The 11961-nt window shown below is 40.3% G+C and overlaps 1 protein-coding gene across 1 annotated transcript; it reads left to right on the top strand.

Moving 5' to 3' along the window:
• The first annotated feature begins 7710 nt into the window (after positions 1 to 7710).
• cckb (cholecystokinin b) lies at positions 7711 to 10309 on the top strand. The gene is made up of 4 exons (XM_072447683.1): positions 7711 to 7939; positions 8420 to 8540; positions 8623 to 8778; positions 9919 to 10309. The coding sequence occupies exons 2-4, from the start codon at positions 8420 to 8422 to the stop codon at positions 10053 to 10055; spliced, it is 414 nt and encodes a 137-aa protein (XP_072303784.1). The 5' UTR covers positions 7711 to 7939; the 3' UTR covers positions 10056 to 10309.
• The last annotated feature ends 1652 nt before the right edge of the window (positions 10310 to 11961 follow it).

Below are 11961 nucleotides of genomic sequence, written 5' to 3'. Positions count from 1 at the left end.
TGATTTTCATTCATAAATATTGTGTTTTCAATGAGTTGGATGAATGAATGTGTAGAGGGCCTTCCTGATCACATGATCTGATTTGTTTGGATCCGAAGTGTTTACAGTGACTTTTTTCCAAACACAGGTAAATGCCAAATAACAGCTCGAGTCTCAATATGGGATTTCTGAGATACAAAAATGAATCACTGGCAGGAGTATGTGCACCTGACGCTGCTCCAGTCACAGTGAAACGTAAAAATCCTCCATCTAAGACACCAAACAGCTCAAGATATGAAGATGGGCCCCTGACTGCCCCATGATGGCACACATGCTTGCTGAAAATGGGCATTTGGGTGATAATTACAGTAAAAATGAGTCTACACTTATAATTTGCTGCTGTAACAAACCCTGTTGTAAGTACGAATACGTTTTGCTTCGTGTTATTTCACACATATCAACATGGATAGGGGATGAAACTCGCATGAATTCCGTTTTTCAAATATTTTGGATGCCAACACAACTTTTTTTTACTAAATGTAGTGCCATGTTCGCGTACAAACTGTGCCCAAGTCAGAGAACCAACTCAAACTGGAGCCCACAAATAAACGGTTCAGTATACACCAGCTGCCGTGTCACTGTTGTTGTCCTGCCAGTTCATCTGAGACAGCAGACAGCGAACAGATCCACAGCAATGACATGTTTTTGTGTGTGTGTGTTTTTTTTTTTTTTTACATGTCTCATAAAATAACACTCTTTGATGCAATTACATGAGCGTCTTCTAAGTCTGTCTGATTTTAACAAGACAAGTGAACTACTGATCCAAACATACTGTACAGTTTGTGTCAGCGCACGCATGAATCATTAGTGGAGTTTGACAGCCAAGTTCGGAGCTGTAATGTGACACAAATTTGGCAGTTACTTGAAAGACGAGTATCCTGTCTGATTCAAGTTTTCGCTCCATTCATTTGAAACAGATTTGAGTGATTTCCAGCCCACATTACTGTTGTCGGGGATGTACTCGACGCCATTTGCAAATTCTCTCCCCCTGACAGTGGCCTAAGCTGTACTTCTATGGAAAGTGTGATACACGAATGGTTTAGTTGGTCTACGTCAAGATGTTCCAACTTTCACCATCAAGTAATTGCAAAAATAACATCAGAAAGTTAGAATTTTGTTTTTGATTTTGGATCCAGAGTTTGCTGGCAGACATATTTTGAGTCCTTCCTCTTCAGTACAGGACATTTTTGCAACTTGCACCTCTTTGATCCAGTTTCCAAAATCATCAACTGCAGAAAACACTCTTAAATATGTTCCATGGTGAGCTTCATCACTCTAAACAGGACAAGCTTAGTGAATTCATGCTCAAAATGGTTAGTATTATATCAGAATAATAGTAATAATCTATTCCTTGGTCTGGCACAGTATTAGAGTACCCTGAATTGCCTGTATTTGCATTATGTTACCTTTGTGTCATGGCAATACATACATTTGGGACATTTTGTGAGGGTTCAACAAACGCAATACAAGTCCCAATCCTAAAATATATTCATTCACAGAGTTTATAGCCAGCTAAATCATTATTTTTGTCTGGCTGCCATACACTGAGCAACACTAATCTGAGCTGACTTGCAGGAATTAGTCACACTGCCTTGACAACAGCCACACTGGAACTCAAATAGTCGTTTATGTAGGCGCACACGCGGAGCTCCAACTGCATATAGATGTACACAGCCTCGGGACACTCTCCAATGCCCGTGTGCTCCCAGGATTCATAATGAATATTTCATATTTGGAATACCTGGTGTGGATAAGCAGATGCTACCTCTGCTGCTCTCTCCAAAGCACCTGGACCCTTTTACCATTTAGCATTTAGCAACCACTCACTGCGTCCCTTCTCTGGCTAAGATCTGGTATGCACGCTTCAGGACGGGTCTGATTAGAGGGGAAAAGTAGATGAGGACAGACAATTTAAGATCTCCCACGGTGTACGTTTATAACTCAGAAATGAAAACATTTCAATACAAAAAAGAGGAATTTTAAGTATCCTATTGTATATTACCCTGTAAACATTATAAAAAGCCTATTATTGCAACAATTGCCACATGTGCAAAACTTCAGCCATGAAAATAAACTAAAATAAAAGCAAGAGATTGTAGAAATCTCATGCAATGCTGCTTTAAGTTGAACAGGCTTTGTGCTGTATTCATTTTTTGAGGAATTCAGAAGTATCATGTGAAATGATCCAATAACTCCTCTTTATTAAATATATTTATCTTTAGCACTGTTGGGTCATGGACATATGTTTAAGCAAACCAAACACACATTTCCATTCAAACTATAAAACAACCCTGTTTGCCCCTGTCTACTTTAGATCAAATATATGCGTGTCTTAGTACATACTAAAATCCAAAAAGCCATCATTTATTTTCCCATAAAACCCTTGTAGCTTGAGTCATTCTTCACACAGTCTTCGTTTAGCAAAGGTGGTAGGTAACACTGAGAGTGCCAGACACACATTAGCATGGTATAAGATCAGTGCTCACGAACGAAAGCAGTAATCCACTTTGAAATCAACCCAAATCCACAATCATTTTACTTTGAACAAGCCATTACACGACTCAACAGTGAATGAAGAAAAGTTAAGTCGTCTGTGATGTTACTGGTTTCATGAGCAGAGATAAAGGCTTCCAATTAATGGCCCATGTGATCGGCTTGGAACAACAGCAAGAAAACTCTACCTGAATCTACAGAGAATTTCATGATGCTTCCAAACGCGAAAGGCTGCATGAAGACGACAGATGAGACGAGCGGAGCCAAGCCGCCCAGGTCCCAGATGGTTCTTTACAAACACTTAGGAGACTGCGAGCTTCCAACACCTTGAACAAGCAATAAAGCCTCTGTCACGCCAACAAAACCCAATTAAAGCGGTCACCTGAGAGCACTTCAGACATCCTCTGTGTCTTTATTACACTCAAAATATGACTACAATTTATATGGGTCTTTTGATGACATGTCACACGTTATCTGGTATCATATTTTACATTTTCTTACTTATAAACTGCAGCATTCATCACATAAGACAGATTAATCATAGAAACAGGAACACTGGCCGCCTTTTACTAGTGACATCATAATACTTTAACAAGCAGCAGATTTTCACTTGTTTTTGAGTCTGAATTTCAAAAATATTTGCAAGTACAGGGCGGAGATAGGGGGTGGGTGAAAACTCAAACCTCAGATTCGGACGCAAATAAACTAATCTGTCTGTTTGAGTTTGACTGGAAGCGCAACGGAGCGAGAGGTGACCAGACTTGAAGGACGGTGTATGAAGAATCGGGCATAAGAAGCTTCCAGGATCCTTCCCATCGTGTTTGAAATAAAAGGAATTGGCTCAGTTGTGAGAAGTTGGATGTGCTGTATTGTGCATTACTGGTTGTACATGTATCACTAGAAAGTGGGGGGAAATGTGGTAAAAAATCTTGAGAAGAAGAAGCTTTGAGCAATTTGCACATGATAATATGTGTGACTGCCCTCATCGTCAGGGAGCCATGGCAGCACTGGAGCGAGGTCATTCTCATTGGACCATGTCAGAACAATTGATAGTAAGATAGCACTGTGTGTAATAGCCCTCACAGCAGGGGGGGGCTACCAGGGCACAGCAGGGGGGGCTACCAGGGCACAGCAGGGGGGGCTACCAGGGCACAGCAGGGGGGGGGGCTACCAGGGCACAGCAGGGGGGGCTACCAGGGCACAGCAGGGGGGGGGGCTACCAGGGCACAGCAGGTGGGGCTACCAGGGCACAGCAGGTGGGGCTACCAGGGCACAGCAGGGGATTCTCAGACTTGTCATTGAAACATCCATTGTCATTTGATCTGAATGTGAAATTGACAGGTTAGAAAGAAATGCTCCAAATTCACATGTATGACTTTGTTTTGAAGATTTGTGCCAAAGCGACGCAGAAATACAGATTGTATGACAAACATATGTTATGAAAATAGTGCTCAGGGTTGTGTCAGTCGTCACATCTCAAATAGTTTACAGTTTTAAAGCAATGGATTTAGGGAACCAGCAGCATATCGGGTTGTTCCACGGCTCTTTTATTCACTTTTGACATTGTTTGCTCTTACGTTGCCAGCAATTAAACGTTTTGATCAACATTTAACCATATCATTGCTATAATAATGATGCTCCTGTTTATGAAGTTTGATATATGTATATAGTTGGATATTTAGAACGGTTCATTCTTACTCAATCCAATAATGTTAATAAAGATTAAAAAAAAGGTTAAATTACAAATACTAGAGAAAAGCACATTTGGGATGTAACGCCCTGTTTAGGGTGGTGTAACAATATACGGTACAAAAAAAATAATAAAAAAATAAAGTGTAAATATGTGGACAACATTTAGAAAGATTACAGCATAAAACTTCTTATATCATTTTTAAGACTCAACCGTGTGATTTTAGTAAAGAACTTATCTTTATGCCAACACCAACTTTCTCTGGCACAAGTGACTCAACTTTTGTGGAACAAAAGTGTAACAGTCAAGAGTGTTTTTTGTAAAAATAGTAAAAAAGAAGTGAATGACAAGCTGGTCCAGAGTGACCCCGCCTGAGGCCCAAAGTCACTGGGAAAGGCTCCATTCGCCCACCACCCTCAAATGCAAAAGCGGTAGAAAATGAATGAATGAACAAAGAAATCTAACACGGCTTAATTCTAAAATAAACTGTGTGATTCAAAGAAAACATTATCGTGCACTGTTAAGGTGTATTTTGAAATATAATATATTTAGAAAGTTATTTAAAGTGATTGATGTTACATCAAGTACCCACATATAGTTTGAATGTCAATGTGCCTGGTCATTTCCCTTTTTACTATACTCAGTGGTTCATTTTGTTCCCTTTTGTTCTTTAGAGAAAAAGAACATCCAATTGAATATCAGTTAAATACCAGATTCTCTTTATACTGATAAGAATATAACGTAAAAGCTAAGAAACAATGAACAATGAGCAGTATTTATTATGCACTACTTTTTACTTCCATTTAATATGTACATGTTTTTTTACCACGCAAAGTAAGTGATCCATTACTTTGCCTCATTACAACGCTCCACTTGTGAATAGTCTAATATCTGCGAGGCCTGTAAACTATTGAATATTTCAGCTTCTGTGAGAGTCCAGATGTGAAAAGAAAAGCTCAAACTCGATGGGAACAGATTGCCCGCTCGCCCACTCGGGGAAGTGAGAGAATGAGCAGATACAACAGGTTGCCCCGAGGCTGCGAACTAAAGCCATCTCTATTTCGGATACCTTCATGTATAGGAGTCCGCAGCTCAAGCAGAAAAAGTTGCAGACTCGTGGGGACACACACATTTGGCGCACATGCCCGCCTCCCACACCACACGCTTAATTAATTCTAATTTGAACGCCCATGGCTTCACCTCCCACACACGTGCCTTGTGATGGAGCCCGGAGACAACTCCACAGACATGGAATAAGGGAGAGGGAGAAAAAGGTACAGAGAATGTGAAAATGAAAAGTCTATAGACAGAGTGGGATGATGTGAGTGTCCAGGTGCACTCATCACGTCTGTGTGACATCGGGGAGAACTTTGGTACTTTCATTTCTATCAATAGGAATGAGAAAGGCATGACTTTAAAATGTGAACCCTCGATGTAGAAACTAGTGCAATGGCAATGTGAACTGGACTTTATTTAGGTGTTTAAGTCCATCTTCAACCAAAAGTAACCATGGAGATGCTGTAGTACATATCTTATTCAGAGAGAGACTTCTTGGGAGTGATTTCAACAGGATTTAAGCTGACCGACATTGAAAAGAAAATCAAACAGGAAATAGTTTCACATACTACTGTAGTTACTTCAAGGGCTGCTTGACAATGATAATCACGATTATTTGTCTCATAATTAAAATCCTGATTATTTCAAACAAGTATTACTATCCATACTGTCCAAGTGCACCTGTAAGTAAGTCAGTATAGGCTGAATATGATTTATCAGTGATGTTTTGTGACACTTTTGTTTTCAAAGTCACTTCAGATGAGACAAGTGCTCCTGGTTTTGCAGAATGAGCGCCCATATAATTCTGAACGGTTGATTCATCAATTTTTTCATTACAGTTTCTTACAAATCTCTATAACTGCCACTCAGCCTTTTTATATTAGACAATACAACACCCACGGCATGGTTTGACTGGTGTCCTGCTGGTGCTAGCTCCGTTCCGCAAACCCACTTCGTTAAAAGGGGCTGTCTCTCACTCACAGGTCTTCATATTGTCAGATGTGGTGCTGATTTCCAGACTCACACCCATTTTACAGTGTGGTAGAGTGGGCACATTGCCATAATGAGAAGAAGTGACGTCGCCAACAGCCTCTGTCACAAGTTCAAAGTTGTCCCCTTTTTAGTTCCGGGCTCGTCTTACAGTGAAGGAATGAATAATGGCATGGTTGAATGAATAAAACAACATGACAAGTAAAGAGAGGGAGCTGTTTGGCTGTGAGGGAGCAAGTGTCATTTTCAAGTTGAACTCATCCACCTAAAAATGCATTGGATACATTTTTCAGTGTCACTTCTGAAGAGCATCCGAGGTATGTGTCTTCACTATTCAATTTTGCAACATGTTTGTTATTTAAAAGGTGTGTGCTGCTTAAACCTTGCCTCAAACCCCTTAAGGAAGTGTGTGAGTTTAATTGGATTTTTCTATGCTCCATTTTTTTTTGCACATATTCAAATGAGCTGTCTCAGGAGGGGAAAAAAGCTGCTCCAATGAGGTAACAGGCAGCTTAACCTGTCACGCCGCACCGGACAGTCAGCCTCGTTAAAACTCACACTAGGTCTGAGCGGCCGATCGATGGTTATTGACCACAGCTGATTGATCGGCTTCACCTGCATGCATTATCAATGAGGCGGGGTTAATCTTGTGTGTGTGGTTAGAGAGACGGAGGACGCCGAGGGACTGAGGAAAGGAGGGAGGATTCCATTCCCCTGTTAAACAAAGAAATCTCATGATCCTAGTTATTCTTTTTTTTTTTTCAGCTTCCGCCCACTGGTCCTCTTCCTGCCTCCACTGACATCTCCTGCCTGAGTGGGTGTGTGCGGGTGCTCAACCTCCCCATTCACCCAGCCACCCACACAACGACCCACTCTTAACAGGAGATCTGGAGATTTATCCAATCTTTTTGAAACTTTTTAGAATTTCTATTAACATGCCTTGTGATTTACTCACTCATACATCAGGTATACCAGTTTTGGAATTGTAAAACAACTAAAACATTAAATTAATTGGTTAATTGGTAATTTTGCTAATCAGCCACAATGAACTGTTGCAACAGGAAGGGCATCCGGCTTGTCAAATCTCCATACAAATCCTATAACTAGTAGTAGTACTAATGCTCATGAATTTCTTTCTTTTTTCTGTAATTTGTAGATGTATCTCTATAGCCCATACCGTACAGCTCATTGTTATTTCAATAACACTTTATTAAATGTATAAAATGAGTCTAGAACTCTGCTATAGTCTAAAAGCAGATGCATTTTTCTGGGCAATGCACGATGACATAGATGCACTGAAGACGTGTGCACTACGTACAATTGACGTAGCCCCCTCGTCTGACGCAGTTCTACATAGGACGTGACTTCACATGACTTAGATTGAGGTGGAAAAAGTAAACAATAAAAGTATATTTTAATTAAATTAAACATTTACATTAAACATGTTTCTTCAAAACAACAAATAGATAATGAAGCCCTTCCCTGTAATGAGGTTGTAACCATAATGCACACTGACTCGGAGATGCACAAAGCCAATACACACGATGCAAGCTGCACACACGGAGCACACACACAGTCGGAGCCCAGTATAAAAGGGGCCAGTCTTCCAATGAGCGCACAAGTGTTCTCACGGCTCTCACTGCTCCTACAGACACTACGCCTATTCTCAAGGTAAGCAGGTATATCATTATAAAACATAATTCTGCTTAAGAATGTTCGCCTTTATCTTAGAAATTGTTTGCATTATGACATCTACAATTTCACTAAGTTATTAGACGGTTTTGAATGAATGTCTGCTTAGTTTGTGTATTTTACTTTTATAAATCGTTTGGATCGAAATGTAGTTCTTAAAAAAAAAAAAAAAAAGTTTGCATTCTTTATGTATTGTTTGCATTTTTTGGTGCATTGAGACACATTCAAATGCAATACTTGTAGTAACAGTTGAATAGTATATTAGGACTAATTATCTAGGACATTTTAAAGACGCTTAAATGCATCCAAAGAGGAGAAAGTCCAGTGTTATTACACTGTTTTTGAAAGGGAAAAAACTGAAGTACAATGCTAGAATGAACTGGCGGACAAAATAAGTTGATGAGTGGATATATGAGCTCCAAATCGAAACCAGCGACAGCCTTTTCCCCTCTCCTCCAGATGACTGCGGCTCCGTGTGTGTGCGTCCTACTCGCGGTCTTATGCACGAGCTGTTTGGGGCTCCCCATCTCCACACCTCCCCATGAACATGGACACCGCTCCGTCTCTACTCCAGTTAAGGGTACGTCCAATACAACACTAACCAAAACCCCTCTGTACTCGATATTCTCCTCTTCATAACCCTGCTTTACAATGTGCCACAGCCCGCCCCGAGACTGCCATGCACACTCTGGAGGAGCCCCACTCTAGACACAAGCGCTCCCTCTCGCAGCTCAAATCTCTGCCCGCCACTGAGGAGGAAGACGACTCCAGAGCCAACCTGAGCGAGCTGCTGGCTAGAATAATCTCATCCAGAAAAGGTATAATTTCTCACATCGTGTTTGATTTTTGACTGCAATTGTTGCTTGTGTTTTTCTGTGGTTAACATGTGGCCGCACTCTCATTGGCTGCATTAGTGCTTTTCCTGATGCCTTCCACACTGGTGCTAATTACTTGCAATCACTACAGTGGTGCTTTGTAAAATGAATTAGTGGTGGTGGAGAGCTTTTGTGGTTTGAAAGTGCGTGTATTAGTTGTACTGGCTTCCGGGCAACTGGCTCTTTACTTATCTTACTTCCATCTTACCCCCAAGTTGATCACATCTTTCTTTTGAAGAGCATAAAGTGTGGTGAGTTTTTATGATTTGAAGCGAGTCTAGAAACATTTCAAACTAATTTTAGCACATTTTTGGGACAAATCCATGCAAAATAACCAAACAATCATAAATACACAGCAAATTTATTCAACAAGAAGAAGACAAACAATAGAATTTGAAAGTGGTGTAGATAAAAATGTAATATAAAAGCAAAGGAAATCCAACAAAAGGTTTCCTAAAGTGGTTATGTGGCAAATATGAAGTGATAAAAAGAGTCAAAGGGCACACTGCCACATGATGATAATAATCTCTAAATCTGTGTCTGTGGTGGCAGTGGGTGTTGATTTGCTTGCTGTTCACTTCCATGTTTCATAGTGGGAGGTGTCATCGTCGAGCCTTCTGCAGCCAGGCTCCTCCGCTCGCCAGGGAGCTCTGTTTATACGCGTGCATGTGTGCGGGGGCGGCTGTGGGTGGGCTGCACATCAAAATCTTGTGTGTGTGAGCATGAAATTGATTACCAATGCATAAGCGGTACAAACTTTTCGATGCACTGCGATTTGGGACTGGAAAACCTGAAAAAACAATGAATATGTGTTGATAGTACGTTGTCAGCCTAAGGTCCGGCTGCTGCTCTTTTACAATGAAACACGTGTGAATGGGGTGGATCTAACACTTGGTAATTAAAATGTCAAAAAGCAGTGAGGCAGAAGAATTGAAAGGCTGTTTGCGTCGAATGTAAAAACGGTACAAGGACGGGAAACATGAGATTTTCAGTTGCCGCTTTGTGAGGAAAGATACATTTTGTGCTTAGTAACACGAATCTGTCTTATCGTGCTTCTCCTCGTGCCCTTCCTCTTCGTCTCAGGGTCCGTGCGCAGGAACTCCACAGCCAACAGCAGAAGCAGTGCGCTCAGTGCCAACCACCGGATAGCAGACAGAGACTACTTGGGCTGGATGGACTTCGGGCGCCGCAGTGCAGAGGAATATGAATACCCATCGTAAAGCAAGAGAAGAAAGGAAAATATAATACGTAAAATCATGCTGGCTCTTCACTGTCTCACAATATGTATTTTTTTGTTGTACATGGGTTTGTAAAACTGTAATGATACAATATACATATGCCAAATTTTGCAGAAAACTCCACGGTTTGTCTGTTTGTTTCTAGTTTCTTTATGATTTTGGGTGGTGAGATTATTGTGCTGGTGGCAGTGTGTCTGTTGAGTTTCACTGGACTCAATAAAAGAGGAAAATGTGTATACAGTATTTCCATGGTGTTCATAATGCACGCACTAATATGATTCAAGTGCATTCATTCACTATTTAAAGACACTTCTTTGCCAAACGCACCCGTGGATGAAAGAGCATTTTAGGCAAACATATACACTATTATTAAAACAACTAAAATGTATACATTACACTCCTATATTTCATTAAGACTAACTCAAAGGACAAACTTGCTTTAATGTGTCTTTAAACTGACCCTTACGTCGTTCTACAGGTTGACAGTGACAAATAAACACAGCAGTTTAACCTTTTAGCATCAATTTAAACTCCTTTTTTACTCATCAATCTAAAGATGATGGGGTCATTTGGTTCATTGACAATTCTGTTTTCTTGACTCATTATCAGATAGGCCTCTTTAGTTAATTTAATGCAACACCTGATTCAAACTTCACGGCTATATTAAGCAATCATACTTCAATCATCTCTATCACACACTGCAATATACAATTCACTTGTTGTATTGCAAAAGATTAAAACCACCAGAAAAACACCTTTTGACTCAAGACAGATCAGGAACAAATGGACCTGTCATTAATGCAACATGTGTATTACCCATTACTCACCTGTATGTACAATTATCACTGCTATAATTGGACATGATAAGAGATATGTTAATGCAAAACACTTCAATTATGTGAGTTCTTAGTGTAGCCGTATGGGTCCAAAGTTACATTTACAACAGGTCTTGTAAGGAGACAAGGCACAGACTCAAAGGACTGGACCAGAGAGAGTCATAGGGAAAGTTGGTGGTTTCAGACGCCGGATAAACTCTGTGAGATGTTGTGATGTTGCAATAAGGAGAAGATCAAAGACAGTGAACGCTCCATCAAAGGGAAGCTAGAGCGTGTGTTCAAACAAGCGGCAAGATCGTTGTGAGCACTTTTTCTGAGCTAAACGCTGAAAAAGTTGACGGTTTTGTAGAAACAGATGTCACTGAATTATTGATTAAGACACAAAAAATGCTGCTAAAAATGCTGGTTTGACGTGAGCACTGGAAACTAGGCTATTGCAAAACTGGTGAACTATGGGTGTTCAATGTGTCCTTTGTATAAAAATAGACCAAGGTGAACTTTATTGAAACAGTACAAATTATGAAAAAAAAAACCCTGTTATATACTGTTCATACAATTTAGGAACTTATTTTTGGCTGAACTTTTCATGCGATTTTTAAGTTTTACAAAAAAATAAAAGGAACACTTTGTTTATATTCAGTATAATCTCATCCGCATCTTGAAAGAGAACACAAATCCATACATTTATCATTTTGACCCTTCCCTTAACATTGATCACCACAATAAATAAAAACGGTTAAGAACGTGCAGTATATGTGTAATTGTGTGATATCAGTGCAAAGGTCAAGTTAGTTGCAAAAGCCAAAGATGTGAGAGTCACAGTGGTGGAGAGAATAATGATGAAGTGGCCATTATGCAGCTTCAGGCCACTTGAGTTAAGTGAAAGATGTGTGATGTGTCTGTATGTGTGCGCTGTGCAGAGAGAGGAGGGAATCGATGAACAAAGACGACCCGGGTGAATTATTCAATCAAGTGGTGCGGCTACCTCGGGGGAGAAGGGTTCGCTCCCTGTTGTATGTAGCTCTCTCGAATCGGGAATAAACCAAGATGCC

The sequence above is a fragment of the Eucyclogobius newberryi genome, unplaced genomic scaffold (assembly GCF_026437365.1).
Source record: "Eucyclogobius newberryi isolate DKJ021-1_F unplaced genomic scaffold, fEucNew1.0.hap1 SCAF_16, whole genome shotgun sequence".
In the NCBI taxonomy this organism is placed as follows: domain Eukaryota; kingdom Metazoa; phylum Chordata; class Actinopteri; order Gobiiformes; family Gobiidae; genus Eucyclogobius; species Eucyclogobius newberryi.
Note: the sequence above shows the minus strand (reverse complement) of the source record. Positions and strands in the feature narration are given on the sequence as shown.